At 34.8% G+C, this 18,871-nt stretch overlaps 4 protein-coding genes across 9 annotated transcripts in view; 1 reads left to right on the top strand and 3 right to left on the bottom strand.

Annotated features, from left to right (window-relative positions):
* Positions 1 to 2,847, bottom strand: part of OstDelta (oligosaccharide transferase delta subunit) — a 5,118-nt gene extending 2,271 nt beyond the window's left edge. The window contains exons 1-8 of the mRNA XM_017909208.1: positions 2,649 to 2,847; positions 1,989 to 2,197; positions 1,631 to 1,762; positions 1,260 to 1,420; positions 971 to 1,110; positions 484 to 859; positions 84 to 263; positions 1 to 9 (exon numbers count right to left, since the gene is read on the bottom strand). Coding sequence (XP_017764697.1) covers positions 1 to 9; positions 84 to 263; positions 484 to 859; positions 971 to 1,110; positions 1,260 to 1,420; positions 1,631 to 1,762; positions 1,989 to 2,197; positions 2,649 to 2,847 — 1,406 coding nt within the window. The remainder of the gene's footprint in view (positions 10 to 83; positions 264 to 483; positions 860 to 970; positions 1,111 to 1,259; positions 1,421 to 1,630; positions 1,763 to 1,988; positions 2,198 to 2,648) is intronic.
* A 1,387-nt stretch (positions 2,848 to 4,234) lies between these two features.
* pps (protein partner of snf) lies at positions 4,235 to 15,542 on the bottom strand. Of its 6 annotated transcripts, none has more exons than XM_017909265.1 (16): positions 14,620 to 15,542; positions 14,291 to 14,551; positions 13,934 to 14,187; positions 13,674 to 13,833; positions 13,301 to 13,594; positions 12,829 to 13,191; positions 12,526 to 12,774; positions 12,166 to 12,435; positions 11,934 to 12,095; positions 11,736 to 11,860; positions 11,224 to 11,597; positions 10,793 to 11,157; positions 10,231 to 10,698; positions 9,999 to 10,141; positions 7,047 to 9,905; positions 4,235 to 6,140 (listed from the first exon to the last, which is right to left on the bottom strand). In XM_017909265.1, exons 1-16 carry the CDS (start codon positions 14,744 to 14,746, stop codon positions 5,151 to 5,153), a joined length of 7,464 nt encoding a protein of 2,487 aa, XP_017764754.1. In that variant the 5' UTR covers positions 14,747 to 15,542; the 3' UTR covers positions 4,235 to 5,150. The 6 variants fall into 6 exon arrangements, with proteins under 6 accessions (XP_017764754.1, XP_017764755.1, XP_017764756.1 ...); XM_017909266.1 differs by having other exon boundaries at positions 12,526 to 12,783; positions 12,856 to 13,191; XM_017909267.1 differs by having other exon boundaries at positions 12,856 to 13,191.
* Positions 15,543 to 16,165: 623 nt separating this feature from the next.
* LOC108554087 (activator of basal transcription 1) lies at positions 16,166 to 17,267 on the top strand. Its single transcript, XM_017909229.1, has 3 exons — positions 16,166 to 16,463; positions 16,663 to 16,855; positions 16,936 to 17,267. The coding sequence occupies exons 1-3, from the start codon at positions 16,283 to 16,285 to the stop codon at positions 17,210 to 17,212; spliced, it is 651 nt and encodes a 216-aa protein (XP_017764718.1). The 5' UTR covers positions 16,166 to 16,282; the 3' UTR covers positions 17,213 to 17,267.
* A 510-nt stretch (positions 17,268 to 17,777) lies between these two features.
* LOC108554103 (peroxisomal leader peptide-processing protease) overlaps positions 17,778 to 18,871 on the bottom strand; it is a 36,022-nt gene continuing 34,928 nt past the window's right edge. The window contains exons 6-7 of the mRNA XM_017909258.1: positions 17,947 to 18,231; positions 17,778 to 17,866 (exon numbers count right to left, since the gene is read on the bottom strand). Of these exons, the coding sequence (XP_017764747.1) occupies positions 17,778 to 17,866; positions 17,947 to 18,231 (374 nt within the window). The remainder of the gene's footprint in view (positions 17,867 to 17,946; positions 18,232 to 18,871) is intronic.

Here is an 18,871-nt window from a genome sequence, read left to right as displayed (position 1 = left end):
AAGAGTACTCTGTGTAATCGCAATTCAATATATCATATAAATATGTTTCATCCTGTAAATCTAATATAGTTCACTCAAATTACCGTGTAAGTTTTGGCTGAGTAGTTTGATCGGCATCAGCGGTACCTATCTCCATATGATCAACTACTACTTCGCAAAGAACTTTCACGGTAACGGTATTCGTTACCGATCCAGCTGTGATTGATATCTTATAAAAACCACGCTCCGGCTTCATTTCCATGAAATTCATAGTAAATAAAGTTCTAAAATTTAACAAACACATCAAAATATTTAAAATTATCTACGCTATTGAATATACATGAAAAAATGTCTGTTGAACTTCTTAACCTTCTCCACGATTGCAACGAAAGATCAAAGGGTCGTGCCAACGAATACTTTACCCCAAGGTATAACCGATTTCGAAAAACAGTTCGATCGAATCGGTAAAGTATTGGGGAATAACAAGAAAGGTTTAACACTCACTTGTCGGTTGATGAAGGCTGCAAGCTTTGTTTACTGAAGAGAATGACATCGTCTCCGACTCTTGTTGCAGAATTTGCGATTACTTTAAATGTGCTAGTTAAGGGATTGCCCAATATATCGCAAACTCTTACCGTAACCAAAGGTTGACGGGTAGAAATACTGATTTCTTCGTTGGCTAATGTTATGCATACCGGTTTTTCAAAATCGTTATTTGCTAATGCCGTTAACGCTGAAAGTAAACTCGTAACTCCCCTTGGTGTTTGCACAGAACGACGAGATAAAAGGTAATTGGCTATTTTTACTATTTGCTGAGGAACTAACGGCGGTTTCGTTTTCAGCGTGTTGGAAAGTTTAAAAATACCATTCACCAGAAAACCTAAAGGGCAAACGAGAAAAAATAAGCAAAAAGCATGTAATCTTTATAATCGATATTCAATCTTACATTTTGCAACTTGTTATAATACTGTGTAACAAACTTAATACTCACTAGTTACAGAGAGGCCACCTTCAAATTGTAAATACTGACCATCTACTTCATCAGCCTGAATAATGGCATATTCGATATGACTAAAAGCAAAGGCACCAGATGCTCCAAACTCTGAAGCGATGTGAAAAGCATAACCCAAGCTGCTCATAAAACATCCAATCAACAAATATTAGAAGTTGGATTCAATTGCTACTGATGCTTATAGATTTTAAATGACAATGGAACAAATTGAAATTTTATCTTTACTTCCAATGTTATAACCATAAAATATTAGCAGAGTAAGCCGTACTTCCATAAATCGTCGTCCTTTTGTAGCATATTTTGTAATGCCTTTACTACATTAGCAACTGTTTCAGCTGAAATTTTTTTTGATAAAGCAACCAGACCGCTGACTCCATAATACAAATCCATTATACTTGAAGTCTCTTTCTCTACTGCATTTAAGAGCACCTATTTAAATGAAACAATATCCCTTTATGTCTATCTGATGAAAGAAAGTGTTACCAAAGAATATATTAAAATTTTCATTCAGTAAATATAGTTATTCTTCAATATAGAAATCCAGTAGAACGAAAGTTTATAAACATCATTATATTTAAAAACACGTTATATACAATAATGTTTAATACTTTATACTTTAGCTTTCTGAAAAAGACAAACCTTAACAATATTCAGCGTAGAATGACCTTGACAATTTCCCACAGTTTGCCATATAGATGCAACATAAAAAGCTTTTTCTGTTGTGATATTGTTACCATCTTTCATAGACTTTATCAAAAAATTACAAATGTCCTGAAAAATACATAAATTTTACTAAAATGTCGGCAAAAGATTTAGAAAATATTTCAATGTATGTATAAGTTTATCAGTAAGACTAATCATAGAATCATTATACTTCAATCTTGGCTATATTTCATCACATATCAATGTATATTTATAATAATAGTGACAAATAAGATACATTGGAATATCCAAGTAGAAGTATGAAAATTTTTCAATAAAGTAAATTATTCCTTACTTGTTTATTTGGCACAACCTCTCCGAGAAATGTATAGCCACGAACCGCATAATATAAAAATGTAACATCGTTTGATGTTAAACCAGGTTCAAGTATCTTCTTTAAATGAATTCTATCAGCCGTTGTTAAATAAGAATTTGTCGACTGTAAAATCTCGGTGGCCGAGAAGCAAGTTGTTATACTGATAGTCGTAATTAACAATGGGAAAACTAAAAGAAAAAAAGAAGGAAAAGGAGAAAATATGCAATGTTAAGTATCGATCGAAATTTTACGTACAATAGTAATTTAATTATTCTTAACAGTGTGTCAAGATACCTTGAATAAAATACCAAACCTTTGTGAACAATTCTTGAGAATGCGATTATAAAATGTAGAATATGCATACTAGATTTTTCTTTAAAAATTAATAAAAATTACTAACAAATTTAAATAAGAAAATACAAAGATATTTGACAAAGAAATTCATAAAACAAATATTAGGAATGAAACAGAAGAAATAAAATATTAACAAATAAAGTGGATTACAACAATCACCGATATAGTCGAAACGCTAATACCGAATACGAGTACATCACACAAAAATATAAATATTTATAAACGCTCATCTTTAAACCTATATAAAAAGCATTTTAGAATGATGTAACATTAAATAATACTCACAAATATTCATTGTAATAAGAACACCGGGAACACCGGCTGCCACGTTGCTGTTCCGAACAAAATGGCTCTTTATCCATTGCGCGTGTACAAAAAAATGGACGACTCTATATTCCGGAAGTAGTTGGCAAAACAAAAATGTATTGTTTAGAAAGCATGCGCACAAATTACACGTTAATAAATAAAGAATTGCGTATGGCATATTAAAATTTGACTGATACAATTATTGTAGACGAGAACCAATTAAAATATACTAAAGTGCTCAAATTTGAATCAAAAACATGTTTTATTGCGTACGTAGATGTCAAGTATCGATTAAATGTTATTAATTACGAATTAATCTTTTATGAAAAATATTATGTATATAAAAAGAAATGCAGCAAATCTAGAGTAGTCATATACTTACAGGGTTTAATGATTTTGCAATTAAAAAACTAACGTACGTTAATCCTGCTTTAAAATACAATATTAATATACATGTTAGAATTCTTATAGGCGAAAAAAGTGATTGGTTCTACGATTTTCTGCTTTAAAATATCATGTACAATGAATAACAGTCTTTTATCATTGAAATTTGGTACAAAATCAATCATACCATTCTTCAATCCACTTATTAGTGAAAGAGTACTAATGGTTTAAAATATTTAACTTTTTTCGAATTTGTTTCGAAGAATCAATAAGGAATCTGCATACATATAGTAGCATTTACAATTGAAATGAATTATTTCAATTATGTTAATAGTAGTTCATAAAGGTAACGTTGAATTACGATAATGACAATTATAGTGGCAAATAAATGATGAAAGTATCATCCATTATACTACTAAAAAATGATGGTAATAATAATTATAGTGATAATAACGATAATAAAAATAATGCTAACGAAAACGATAATAATATAATTATACAGTGAAATGTTATTGTGTCACTATTTGAAAATGTGTACAAAACTTAAATTTAACGGCAATCAATGTGTATAAAACAAACATATTTTAAACATACACAGGATTTCGTTTACAAAAAGGGTGTTATATTCATGCAGAGATTAAGGTTTCGTCTAAGAATAGTGAAAATTGCACGAGGTTCCCCTTTGAACAAAATATTTGTCTCCTTTTGATACACATAGGTTGTTCATACAAATGCGTGTCAATCAATATAAGCTTCATTTCAACTGCTATCTTCAGCAACATATTATTAAATCGTAACAATATTTGGGTATTATCGCCGGTAAGCTACCAATACGTATTCGATCTTGAAGAAAAATTTCTTATTATTTACAAGCGTATTAAAAATGGTGATTCCTCGATAGCAATCGTGAAAGAAAAATGAAACGAGAGGAATAAGCTAAACTTGAATGGAGAGGGACAAAATGCAAAAATAATAATAGGGTAGTACCAGTGTATCAACATGCGTTTACCATGCGACACAGCGAGTCTGTCAATGCGTACGTACAATCTTAAAACAAACATATGAAAGAGAGAGAGAGAGAGAGAGAGAGAGTAAACAAACAAAAGAGAGAGAGCGAGAGAGAGAGAGAGAGAGAGAGAGAGAGAGAGAAGAAAATGCGAGATCGTTATTTTTTGGTTAGCTTTTTCATAGATCTCAAATTCGAAATGGAAAAATAAACTTATGTCATTATGGTGGATTTTATGATATCTTAAGCAACTTAAAGACTTGCGTGTCAAAGAATCTACGATTACACCGTTGCATGAACGTTTAATTTCCCGAATGAAGCATTACAAACCTAAAAATATCGCATTATATTTACGAATTGTTAGAATGATGTACGGTGAATTAATCACGACCGCACAAATAAATGTACAAATATGCTGATCGGAGAAATAAAGTCATTGGTCGGTCGTAGATCCTTATAACTAACTTATGTATATATACACTGACAGCGCATGTAACACGCATACACTGTATTACATAATTTTTCGAGTAAATTTAGACAATATATTACAGCATTTTCAATAAGGCTATATACACGTAGCGAAGTGTTTTCAATGAGCGAGAAAGAGCATTCATTTTCATCGCCTCGGTATTTACAAATAATCTTACGTGTCATAAAATTTGCGACAACGACATTTGATTTCCTTTAATTTCCTTCTTCCCTTTTCGTTTCTTAATACTACATACACGCGCACAAGCGTACGCAACATACATACACGGTTGATGGGGCAAACTTCGATGTGAACAGATCATTTTTTATGTATCAAATAACAATGAACACAAAATACCAAGATTTCAGATTTGGTATGAAAAACAAATTGAAATAAATGATTTCGCTGTTTTTTCTCCTATTATTTGTCACCAATCTTCAAATTTTGGTCGCAAAACAATGACATGACCCATGTACCAAACTACTCGAATTTGGTTATACTTTCCTCGGTAATGACATTACAAAAGTAAATAATATACAACAGACGACCAGTTTGTCACATCAAACATACGGTAATGTCAATCTTTCGTTGCAAAACATGTATCCTTATTGTCCGATTGCGACTAATCAACAGATTCCGAAGGGCCCTGACCCCAACGTGATTTTATTCTTGATGTTTTGTTCGGAGTACAAGGGGCGGTACCGTCATCGCTAACTTTTCGTTTAACGCTTAATACAATTCCGCTTTTTGGAACAAACTTGGAACGAGATGACATCGTGTTAGATACATTATTGTCCACACTCGGTGGGGTAGATGGAAACGGAGGAAAATCCTCATCTTCGAGACCTGGAGGTTTCGGTTGTTCGGGAGCTATGCTCCGTTTGAAAGTTTCTGGAAAAGTATTCTTATAAGTAGTTCCTTCGTGAACGGGAGAATCTGTTGTCGAGGCTAAACCAGAGAGATTAACAGATACTGGTATTAACGATGGGGAGGAAGTTCCTATGATTGTTGGAAGAGCTGGTGGCGTTGTAGATAAACTTGATGGAATAGAATTTTCAGTCACCATGGGTCCTGATGATCCTGATGATCCTGATGATCCTGATGATCCTGATGATCCTGAAGATACTGCTGCAGATGCAGCCGCGACGGCCGCTAATTCCTCTTCTGCTTTTCTGATCAAATCCAAATCGCTTAATGAACTTAAAGTACTCTTACTTTCTTTTTCTTTCAAAATAGAATCTCTATGATTAGATGATGATTCTACTGACGATTTCTCCGGATTAGATATATTTGATCCGCTGACTGGAAGTTTTACAGCATGCGGAGACGAATATTTTTCCGAATTTTGATAAATCGAAGAATTTGTGGTAGTTAAGAATGTGGCACTGGGCTTAGAGGGTAAATACGGATCTACTTTCGAACTCTCTTGTCGTTTGACATTTGCTAAAATTTCTTGCAAATTTGGTGGTATCGTTATATTTGAAACTTTCTCGAGAATCGGTTGAGTAAACTTTGAAATTCCCGGAGGCGGAGGCGGTGTAAACGATCTCGTATCCGAAGGACTGTAAGCTTCTTCGCATTCATCACCGGTTGGCGGGTCCAGCCCTAAGCCCTGAAACCGATAGAAATAAAAATATTAAGCATTAACAGAATTTTTGGATTTACAATCCTTTTTTTTTTTTCTTCTTTTCTTTTCATCTTGCCTGACCTTTCGCTTTTTATAAGTACAGATATACGTGTATATACGTAACAGTGATCCAGCTTACGTACGTATATAAGTGTAGATCGTGGTGAAATTGATTTCCCTTTCTGACTACAAGCGAAATAAAACTTTTCATTTGTTCTTTTCTTGATTTCTTTCCCTTCTCCAGTCCCCCCTTGATTTCGTTTTGTATTTAATGATTATTATTGATTTAGTGGTAATCGTTGGAAAAAGAAGAAAGAGAGGCAGACACACACGCGCGCGCGCGCGCGCAGATAGAGAGGGGGAGAGAGAGAGAGAGAGAGAGAGAGAGAGAGAGAGAGAGAGAGAGAGAGCTGAAATAAAGATTGAAAAATAAAAAGGACTGCAGCTACTAACAGATTTCTACTTCTCGTTCAATGTTTCGCACGTTAATATATTTTGCCTTCTTAATCGTTTATTTATTTACTTTTTCCCCTATAAGATAATAAGAATCATGAAAGACATCGAAAGCAACATACAGTAAATCGCGATACATTTAAAATCGCGATGACACGCGAATCTTTCAAGTTTGAACAACGTAATCGGATTAAATCCGCAAAGGAACTTACACGATTATACAAAAAGATAAGTTCGCATTGAAAAGACAGTATGTACGTGTATGAAAACTAAAGAAAACCCCATTGAAAAATATTCGCAAGAAGTAATAATCTGAGCAGCTTAAGGATAGGAAGAGGATACCACGGGTAGATCGAAATCAATTTTATTTACAACAGGACAAAAGGAAAAACAATAACATTTGATTTTATAAAAAATAAATCTTGTTAAAATTCTCACCGGCAAAGTAGGCGTTGATTCACCGAGAAACGACGAACTAATACTCTGTATTTGTTGCTTCTGTTCTTCGATTTGTCTATTCAATTCTTCCATTTTTCGCTGAAGTTCGGTAGAATTTTTACTGGAAGAAATGATATTATTTGCTGAACCTGTCGTTGAGGAAGTTCGTAAGTCAAGATCGATTTCTTCCTCGTCCATTTGACCAGGGCTATAAGGTTCGTCACCGTCATCCTCAAGGGTTACTTTACCAGGTGACGAAGTAAGATCAATCTTTGAAGACAACTCGGGAACTATTTTGCATATGGCTGCAGTATCGAGTAGTGTACCCCTAGACATTCCTATGTGTGCTCTATTTAAATTATCAAGAGTTGTTTGCGTGACAGAATGTTGTTTTTCTTTCGTAGAATCGCTCGTACTAACGTTTCCTACTGTTTTATGATATGTATTTGTTGTGGTTGCTGAGGGAGATGAAGATGCAGGATTTGTCGGTGTTGCCGTAGAGGTAACTGTAGCTGTGATCATCGTTGTATTGGTACTACTAGGTTTATCTTTCGAAGCACCTATTAAAGGAGGCGTGTAACTTCGATCGGTATCCTTTTTCGATAGTTTCATCGGTACGTTCGAAGAAGATATGCCGGCAAGGCGCTTTCTTTTATTACGAACAATGATCCCTAAAAGAAGATGCGGCCTATGCTCTTCAAAACCTGGACCGTTTAAAGGTAAGAGAACCTGAGGTATTGTGCTCTGATTTGAAAATGGCATTATATAAAAATCCTTTATATTCTTAGAAACATTTCCGACCACTCCAAGTCGACTTCTACTATTTAAATAGCTATACAAAGTTATGTATGGTATTTTTTCTTCGTCATTCGCTGCGGTAAGTCGAATTACGAGAATTTCCTTTGAACCAGTTTTTTTCATTTTCGAGATATAATCCCAAACAGTTTCATGACTTATTCTACCAACAACATCAACCGTATCTGGTAGATCATCCATCAAATCTTTTGCATGGCCACTGACTTCTTGTGCAGTAATGAAAAATTTTGCTACGTCCACCATGTTAACGAAACCTCTCCAAACCGTTTGCCATCCTCCTTTCGAAATTTCACCGTCAACTATCGATGGTTCTTGTTCTCTTTCTCTATCTATCTCATCATTGATATCTGGTGTTTTAATTGTTACTGTGGAAGAGGGTTCTCTGTCTGATACATCGGAATCATTTCCGTCAATAGTGTTCGTAGTCGCTTCGTCCTCGATATGTCGCCAAAGTCTATCTTCGATTGATTTTTCTGTCGATGTTCCCATCAAGCCTGATAATTCTTCTTTTTTTTCCACCTCCCTTTTTCTTTCTTCTTCTCTTTTATCGATATCCTTTGATTCGCAATAAGCGAAGCTGTTATTACGATTTCTAGAACTGTTTTCATTGCTTCTGTGACGTTCTCGTTCCCTTTCTTTCTCTTTCTCCTTTTGCTTAGTTTTCTCTCTGTTATTTCTTTCACGTACCTTTGACTTTTCTCTATCTCTGGTTCTAGATCGTTCTCGACCTCTGTCTCGATCCCGTTCCTTTTCTTTATCCCGATCTCTTTCTCGTTCACGCTTACCCTCTTTATCTCGAGACTTTCTCTCTCTGCTCTTCTCTCTGGTTTTACTGCGTTCTCTGTCATCTCTGCCGTGTTTGTGTCTATTTCTACTGATACTTCTACCACGCCTATCGCTCGTAATACACTTTGAACGGCTATTGTCTTTCTCCCTTCCTCTTTCTTTTTCCCTATCTCTCTCCCTTTCTTTCTCCCTACCTCTATCTTTGTCCTTTTCCTTATCCTTCCTTCTTTTATCATCGAAATTTCTCAATTTTTTTACATCTCCCTTGATTTTTAATCTTTCCTCGTCGTTTACTTTTTCTATATCTTTCTCTATATCCTCTACAGTAGACGATATACTATCAGCACTGTTCAATGCAGACACGATATCTTGCACCGGCGTTTTTGGATCAACGCGATCAATACCACCATCATTCTCAATTATTTGTTCACCTTTGTGCGTCTTAACAACAATGGATTTAGCCTGGGCCATTAAATCTAATTCGTTTTTCTTAATCATTTCTAATTGATGCTTCGTTTCCTTCTCCCGCCATTCGGCCAGTTCTTGACTCGCCATATCATCGGGACTTAACCTTACAACCGCATCTGGTGTCAACGACCTATCAGCAATTTTTCTAAACAACGTTAGATTCTTCGTATCCTTTATATTAAATACCAGACTTCTATACTTGGCTTTATACTTTGCACCGGTATCTTTGAAATATTTGTACAACTCTAGCTCGATATTATAAGCTAGATCGGCTATTTCTTCATCAGAAAGTTTCAGATCTTCAGTTTCTTTTATACGGCTAGACAACAGCTCTGTCAAAGTTTTTCGTATATTTATTCTTATGGGTTCCGTCTCGGGTTTCTTCGGCGGACTTGGCTTAAGTTGCTGTTGCTTCGATTGTAAGGCTGCTTGTTTTGATTCTTGTTTCTTTACATTTGGCGTTTGCTTTGGCAGCGCAACACCCAGTTGCTTCGATTGTGATTGAGCAATTAATTTTGTTGTCGCAGTTTTTAACAATAATGGACTCTTGTTCGATGGTGACAATAATGTTTGTTTCATTTGTATTGATTTTGTGCTTGATGGTTGAGGTTGTTGCTGCTGTTGTTGTTGTTGTTGTTGCTGCTGCGGTTGCTGCTGTTCTCCAGTAGAGATGACTGTGAATTTTTTATTTCCTGTAGTTAAAATCATTTGCTTAGAACCTGGTATCTTTGCGTATGTCATCTTCGGAAGATTCTGCCCTTTTCCGGGTGACGATAATGCAGACTTTCCCTTGAAACACATTTTATTGAACATTTAACATGCGAATAAAAATTATACATAATATGAGACCTAAATGATTCGGAGGAAAATTTATATACTCACTGTTTTACCAGGTACTTGTGTTTGAATAGTCGTAATCGTTTTTCCTATTTGCAATGCGCTAAGATTATTTGTTCCAACTACTTCAAATGTAGGATGTTCCTTTAACCACGTACGCAAATTTGATCTTGTCGGAGCGTCTGAACCTTAAGCGAGTAAAAATGGCAATAAATAAAAAAAGTTTAGTTTCTCTGTTCATGGTCTCAGACACTTTATATGATTACAGTAAACATACCAGTTAATACTCTACCAGTTTTTCTCTCAAAAACGATAACTCGAGCATCGGACTTTGGTTTTGAGGCAGAGTCGATCGGTGATGATCTTGTTCCTTTCGGACTAGTTATTGATCCTGGTATTGGTTTGTCTTTGGTCAATGTTTCTTGGGCATGCGCGAGTATACACGCATCAGAACAATAAATGCTGGAATTTCTTGCTTCTTTTTTACAAACAACGCATTGCATACCGCTGGAATATTGAACATTACCATAATCACAACCAGAATGTATCAAAGATGATGTTTCTTCGCTAAATGTAATCTGATTAACAGAGGTAAGGTTTTTCGAATTATCGAACACAGTATCGGATTGAATCCGTTGCTTTCCAGAAGCATTCTGAGTATTCATTTTAGCTTTTACCTCTTCGTCTTTCTTTTTAGAGCAATTTGGACAAACCCATTCTATTCCCTTTTCCTCCATTTGTTGTCCTAGATAGTAAAAGGAAAGGCAAAGAGAAATGTTTACACGTATTGATGGTATTGCGATATTTGTTCAAACAATTACAATATCCTTTAATCTTACCCATTGCTTTGCTAACATGTACGCATTTTCCATGAAACCAATCTTCACATACGTCACAACAAATCATAAAACGATTATTATGTGGTCGCTTGCATATACACCAAAGTCTATCAGGATCATCTTCCGAATCGGAATTATCCTCCTCTTCTTCTTCCTCTTCTTCTTCCTCTTCTCCAACCTGTTTTCGATCCTTCTCTCCTATTTCTTCCTCTTCTTCATCCTCTTCGTCTTCAGCTTCCTCGTCTAGATCTTCCTCTTCGACTCGAATATCATTTTCATCTTTGTCACATTGTTCTATGTTTCCGCGAATATTTTCATGTTTCAAAGATTGCAATGCCCTTTGTTGCATTGTTTGTACACTGTAACTATTAACAAACATCAAATATCACTTGAAAATTATGTAATTATTTATATTTAACTTAATAACATACCCGAGCTTTTCCGTTCGTTTGACAGGTTCCAATGCCTTTTGGATAGTCTCAGTTTTAACTTGTAATCGTTTGCTTCTGGTAGCTGGAGCTTCAATGGGAGGCAACGTAATTATTCGTCCGCCACGAATAATTTGGATAGGTTCCTTATCGTCTTTCATAGATTTTCTTCCCGTTTCTTTAGGTGCGTTTATACTCGCGCTAGTTGTTGCCACAACTGTTGTTGTACTCGGCGCAGTTGCCGTTACGATTATTGTCGCAGATGCATCTAATGACTTAACATTTTCTTGCTCGGATGTAATCAAGGAAGGAATAAGTATATTATTTGAGGTTATCGATTCTGGCGCTACACCTCCTCCTTGCTCGACAAGTGTTGCCTATAAAGTTATAGGATAAAAAGGAAATTAAGAATGAAAGGAGAAAAATGATTCTATTTGCTAGATAAAATATTAAATTCTCAATTCTAAGGCCTTTAAACAAAATATTGCTATTATTAGAAACGAAAAGTTTAATACATGTTCAGCCAAGTCGACTCCAAGTTCTTCTTGTAATAACAATGCCTCAGCTAGTAACTCTTCTTCATGCTTACTGGCCTCCATTTCCAATGTAGCTAATAAATGTTCCTCGCCTTCTATACCACCTACGAAATATTCAGAAGTAATAAGCACGCATGCATTATGCTTCAACAGCTTCTTTTTATAACTAATATTTACCCGAATCCAAAGTTGGTTGTAACTCCTCCGATGCATTAGATTTTATACCCGGTTTAGATTCCATTTCATGATTTTGTATTAAACAATCACCATTCTCCCGCTTTTCTACGGCTGCAGCAGTTTCAGTGGATATAAGACGATCAGAAGGCGTAGAAATGATACCTTTCATCATAAATTTTGAAAAATAAGTTTGAAAACATGATAATTTTTAGGTATGCACATGAGTATAAACCTGAACGATTTGATGTTGCTGAAGATGTTAATACCGATGACGATGGCGAGTGTGTTACTTGTGAAAGAGAAGTTCCCGTTCCAGAAGAAGCAACAATTGAAGGCGGTGTCGCAGAGATCAACGATGTTACTACATTTTCTTGGACTTTCGAATCACCATTCGTACCAACACGACGAATAATATCTGGAGTGGAGAAAAGAGCAGGACCTAAAGTATCGACCATATACGCGGGCGATTTTCGGTTTTCCTTCTTCGGATGTTTTTTCATGCCTAAAAACGTGTTTTAGATAGTTGGTATCGTACATAACATATTATGAAAATGCCAGTTAATTATTATAAGAGAAATAAAGTACTACTAACCATCAAAAATTTTGTTCTCTGTTGTTTTACCAGAATCGATTTCTATTTTTGTAACAGTTTCTAAATTGTCAGGTTTTCTTTTCTCTTTCTTCGGATCGCAAGACCTTATTTTTGACACAGCGGTAGGCGACGTCATTTTTACCGATTGTTGGGATTGTTGCTGCTGTTGTACATTTGCCGTCTGATTTTGTATCGCAGCAGACTGCTGTACTGATGACACTTGCGATACTGCTCCTTTCATCTGTGTAACTGATGAAACTGTCGTTATAGCTTTAGTAGTGACAGGTATTTGAACCAATTTACCATCTTTAGTTGCAAAAAACTTGGTACCAGTTTGATTCAAAAATTTTCCCTTGGGGAGGATCACTTGCTTCTTTACATCGATATTTTTAAGATCATTTGGCTTCATAAGGACTTGTTTTTGAACAAAAGTAACCTTCTGATTAGTCCTTCCTTGTCCAGGCTTTGTAAGAATCATATCACCCTTGACCATATTAGCATTAATCAAATTCGCTTTAACTTGATTCGTAGTTTGCAACGGTTTGTCAAAAGTAACCGAGATATCTTCGTTTATCGTTGAAGAAGCTTCGATGCGTTGTGACTCTTCTTTTTTCCGTCCCACAGCAGTTTTAAACTGCCTTTTACTTCTAACGAGTCCAAAGCCTCCTAACGAAACAAAAAATGAAATTGTTTTTAATTGATCATTAATATATTCCATGCTAACCATGATCATACAAAACATAGGGTATTTATTTATTATTTTGTACTGTCACACCTGATTTTTCCTCTTTCTCTGGACTTTTCATAGCATTCACAGCAGCAGCCATTTCCATATCTAATCGACGAACTTGTTCCATGTCCATGTGTTTATTAGGACCTCTCCTACGAGTAGCTACCATACTTCCTCCTCTGGTAGTAAGACCTTTTCTGCCACCTCTAGCTCTTATACCACCTCTTCTAGGACCTCGTGGTCCAAAATCTGAATCATTATCAGAAGGTGGTTCCGAATCTGATGATTCAGTGGATGACATCAATTCTTCTTCATCCTCATCATTAGATCTTCCTTGATCTAAACAAAGTGAAAGGGAATTGTTATCACTATGTCAATTACATTTCATAAATTTGATGCAATCACACAGGACAATTACGTTTTCCTATACCCTGCTGTATTACACCTGTTAAATTTCTTGATACCGGATGTCCGACAGATTTAGGCGTACTTGTTATGTTGGCAGACGATCTTGAGTTATTGCAGATAGAAACAGTGGCTGCGGGGACATTTTTACGTGGTCGACCGACCGGTTTACCCTACAATAAATCGTGAAACAATGTCACTTCATTCGATACAGTCATAGTTATGCATAACAGCAATAAGTGAAGCATGCAAAATGCATTACACTCCACTCACAGTTTTTACAATGGTTTTCGGCTTCACCGCGGCTGTACTTTCAGCATCACCAACAGATAATAACGTTTTAGATGTTCCAGGAGCAGGTGAATGCTGACGCGCGTATTGTAAACCATCATCCGATGTAGGAGAATCAATGATAGGCAATGGATCTCTTGGTTTTGGGTCAGATGGTGATGACCTACTTGTATAACAGTGATCCAATTTAACACTATATCTTATGGAATTTTGTTGTTCCTCTACTGTTAACATATCTGTAAAATATAAACAAAAAATGAATCTGAATGAATTGCTACTTACACCAATGAAAATAATACAATTAATATTATTTTAAAGGTACAGTGAAACTAATAATACCGAGCATTGCGGTGACATTTTCTCCAAGAATCTGTTTAGCCTCTTCACTTTGTAAAGCAGTCTCTAATCGTTCCAACTGCTCTGGATCCATTTCCATAAAAGGGTCAACTAAACTATTTGTATCAGTGGATGTACCCCCAGAATTTATTGCGGCAGATGTAAATAACGGGGGATCCACTGTTAATGTGATATCACCATTATCTGTATCAGTCTCTGCTTGTCCTACTCTAACAACGCTGACATTTGCATTGGACTGATTCACTGAAAATTAATGTGGATATTCAAGGTCCTAAATGAATAATCGAAAATCTATAATTAATCTAACTTACTGATTAAACTTTGCAAAGTTTCTTGATCAACAGATATTGTACCATCATCATTGACAATGATAATCAGTGTATCATCCTTCTTCGATGTTCCGCTCTCTTGTGGCTCAATAATATACGAGCTAGACATTTTTCTTTAAGCTAATGGGAATGCCACAATATTTGCTTAATCGAGTAGTTGTATAAAAAATAACAATTGTGTTGTATCCGTTTCACAAATCAATAGTGTCCAAAAGAAAGAAAGATTAAATATGCCCTTGGAAGGGTAGAGCAACATTCGAACAAGCATTGAAAGTACGGGAAGGGATAAATAAGAATTTCGATTAATCAATCACGTTTTCTTGGTTACATGAAAATTAAATTTCGTTCCTATATAGTATAAACTGGGTAGACATTAATGTAAGTTGAATGCACGAAATCTGTTAAGATAGATCAAAGAAATCACAGGAAATTACGAAAAAGTGTAATAGCGAATAGTAAAAAAACTGTGGTACACAGTATCAATCACGTTTGTCGCGTTATTACCTATTTTATGAGTGCACGATCATGAAAACTTTAACGATGATAAACGCTAAACGTTCCTTTAAAAATATCAAATTATGCTGATATTAATTGGTAATAAAGAAGTTAAATACATAACATCTTTAATGTCACACTTTGTAAGAAACATAACGTTCACGGTCAAGTAAACAGTACCGCCAAGAAGGAGATAGTCGCCATTTTGTTTGAGTCAGCCAAGTAACGTTTCCCGAAAGTTTTCGGTCATTCGTCGTTGTTTCGTTGTTATTAAGTTATTCCATAGAAGAATTATTTATACGAGACTTTATCCACAGAACTTTCGTGAAAACAACGTAACTAACGGAAAAATTAAACCTTTTTTTCAACGATACATGATGTTACGAACGCACTTGTACCTTCCTGCACACACTGAGACGCTGCGCGCTTCTCGTTGCGCAACAACAAGAAGAGCAAAGCAGTAGCGCTACAGCGCGTGAAACGCATCGCATTGAATTGTGATTGAGGATATTTAATTTTCGTGAATCTGTTCTTGACTTTGTTTATTTAGGATACGTTGGAATACCTTGCAATTTGTGCATCATAAAATAGCTTTATTGGAAATGAGTTAATTTTTCATTGAAATCATCGATATATCAAATTCCTAAATCATAATTATAGATCTCATTGTATTCATTTCTATTAAACTTTTTCCAGTTTTCTTTTCTATCCTTAAATCTTGCACAAAGAGAACAATTTATATATTAGCGTTATATAGGTAAGGATTAGTAGATTCAAATAGATATTTGTTATTTATTTTCATATATAAGTTGAACAATTAATGGAAAACTAATTTTCGTTTATATTTATAGATTTAAGAAATGGTGTTTAACTATTGTATATAAAGAAATATGGCAAAACTAATTGAAAATAGAAATGAGATGTTGTGAACCTATAAAAAAGATGTATAAAAGTATAGTAAAGGAAAATACAGTAAGAATAGCGAATAATTATGTCCGCAGTGTGTCGCACGTGTCGTTTAGACCTAGTTTGTTGCCTGTGTATGAAAGAGTATAACTTTTTATTTGATCAACATTTAAACGAGTCTGTTTTTAATTTGAAAAGGAAGAGGAAAGATAGAAACAATTGATAATTTATAAGATATCGAAAAATGGAATATATCGAAGGCACTGAAACTGTAAAATTTGGTGATACATCGAAAGTAAAGAAACGAAAACGAGGAATTGTATATTTATCTAGTATACCTAAATATATGAATATCACGAAAATTCGTGAATTATTTTCGATATACGGGAAAGTTGGAAGGATCTATTTACAGTTAGCAGAAAATGGTTAGATATAATACTTGAAATGACGAAATATATATTTGAAAAATGTAGCGCGTACATATGATATAACCTTAATTGGATATTTGTTTCACAAAGCAGAATTTTTTTTAGTTAGCATTTTTATAAATAATACACCCATCAGGCCTTTTAATGGTAATTGAAACAGGACTATTTATCAATGAATATAATTTTTTATAAGCAGAACTGGAAGAGAATAGTGAAAAAAGAAGAAAGCGGAGAAAAGTTTGCACAAAGTTGTTCACAGAAGGTTGGATTGAATTTGAAAGTAAAAAAGTTGCAAAATATGTTGCAACAACATTAAACAACAGCCAGATTTCAACTAGAAAAAAAAGCAAATTTTTTGATATTATTTGGAATATCAAATATCTTCCAAGGTAATAAATTATAATTGACGATTGAAAGAATAATTATAATTGTTTACATAGGACATGTTTATTCATGCTATACTTGTTAGGTTCAAGTGGATTCACTTGAGCGAACGTTTAGCTTATGAACGGGCAGTACGTAAACAAAGGCTACAAACTGAAATTGCACAGGCAAAGCGAGAAGCAAATTTCTTCTCTCACAATGTTGATAGAAGTAGAAAATTACGTCGAGCGCAACAAGTTGGAAATAGCATGTTTGTGCCACCTGTGATAAAACAGAGAGACACAGATGCTGAAATTAGAAGCAAAAAGGAAAGCAAAGTCGAAGTAGATAGAACAGGTTTCTTAAAATCTTTGTTCGGGTAAAGATAAAATACATATGTTTTCAAAAGAATATTAAAAGAAACTATTTTAATAGAAACATTAATTCGTATATATCATTTATTTCATTGTTAACGACACATGTATCAAGGGGATATTTTATTCAATGGATGAATAAATATTGAGGAGTATCTTATAAGAAATTCTTTTGCTCTTATATTTTTTACTGTAAACAAAATAAACCACTATAATTACTGGTGTCGTATTGCTCTTTTCGTTCCTTTAAAACTTGTACGAATGAATAGACTCTGTAAGAATTAAACATGTAATATTTCGTTTATATATAGATATATTATAAACGTGTAAAAATCAGAAATTCATAGATTATTTGAAAAAATGATTAGAGAAAATATATCTGGTGGTAGTCGCAAGCATCATTTATCCATAGAGGTGGACAGACGTGTATGATTTTGAAACAAAGTTTTTTAAGGGTACATTATAAAATATGTATCATGGAATTGATTCCATTTGACCAAAATTAATTATGGAATATATATAAAGAGTTTATTTCATTTGATATACCATATTTACTTTGATTACCGTATGTTGATCATATATTGGATAAAAGAAATGGACGAAGATTCCAGATGGCTGTAACATTTACATCATGCTCTGTTAGTTTTTCTAATGCTTTAGGATCTAAAAATGGCAGAATTATTAATTTAATTATGATTATAATTAAAGTAAAAGTCCACGAGAATGTTTATATGTGTATGTACCAGCAGCTTGTAGGTAATCATTCAATGGTCTTTGTAAAATAGTAATCGGTATCGCCATACATAACCGGGGATATGAAACTGAGCCGTTGTTCGAAGCAACATTGCAAACAATTATTCCTAGCATTTTGAAATCGGCACGTCGAACAATAGGTCCACCACTGACACCACTGTGTACGCAACAATTCGTTTGAAACATGTAACTCGATGTTTTCGATATTACTCCGTTAGTAATAGTCGGTCGGCCTTCCGAGGTGAATGGAAAACCTATAGAGAGTATTTGCTCTCCTACGAAAAAAAAACCATATGGATTTTGTTATCAATTACAATATAATTTAACTTGTAATTAACACTCAATGCAAAAGATATATATACACATGTTAAATGACAAATGAAATCCTTTTAATTTAGATGGCATTCGTCAATGTAATTTATGGTTGTTAATAATAGAGACTCATTAGACTCAATTGACGGAAATTTGAAAGCGAGTAAAAGAAAAGGAGATAGCTAGTTAGACAGAAATACACATTCACACGCATGAGTACACATATACATATTTGTTCGCGCGCGAACGCGATGTTACATACGTGGGGGGGGGGGGGGGGGGGGGGGGGGGGGGGGGGGAGATAGGGCTTGAGAAAGGGATGGATAACCGCAACATTTGTTTGACACCAACGAAACGTCGATTCAGTCCCTCAACGATCAATTGGCTCAATTTAGACCTAGTTATTTTTCCGTCAATGAAAGAAGGTCAGTGTTGTCCCTTGCAACGTTCAGCGCCACAACGTCGCCTTACACTCGATGATCTTCCTATATTCTTAATTTTTATTTTCATTACCGTTAACCAACCGGAATAACCTCCAACGGTGTGGATACGTTACAAAAACGGCTCGATTCTTGATATAACCCAATATATATATAAATATAT

The sequence above is a fragment of the Eufriesea mexicana genome, unplaced genomic scaffold, assembly GCF_001483705.2.
Source record: "Eufriesea mexicana isolate 0111107269 unplaced genomic scaffold, ASM148370v2 scaffold16629, whole genome shotgun sequence".
In the NCBI taxonomy this organism is placed as follows: Eukaryota; Metazoa; Arthropoda; class Insecta; order Hymenoptera; family Apidae; genus Eufriesea; species Eufriesea mexicana.
The sequence above is the reverse complement of the archived record's forward strand: the minus strand, read 5'-3'. Positions and strand labels throughout refer to the sequence as shown.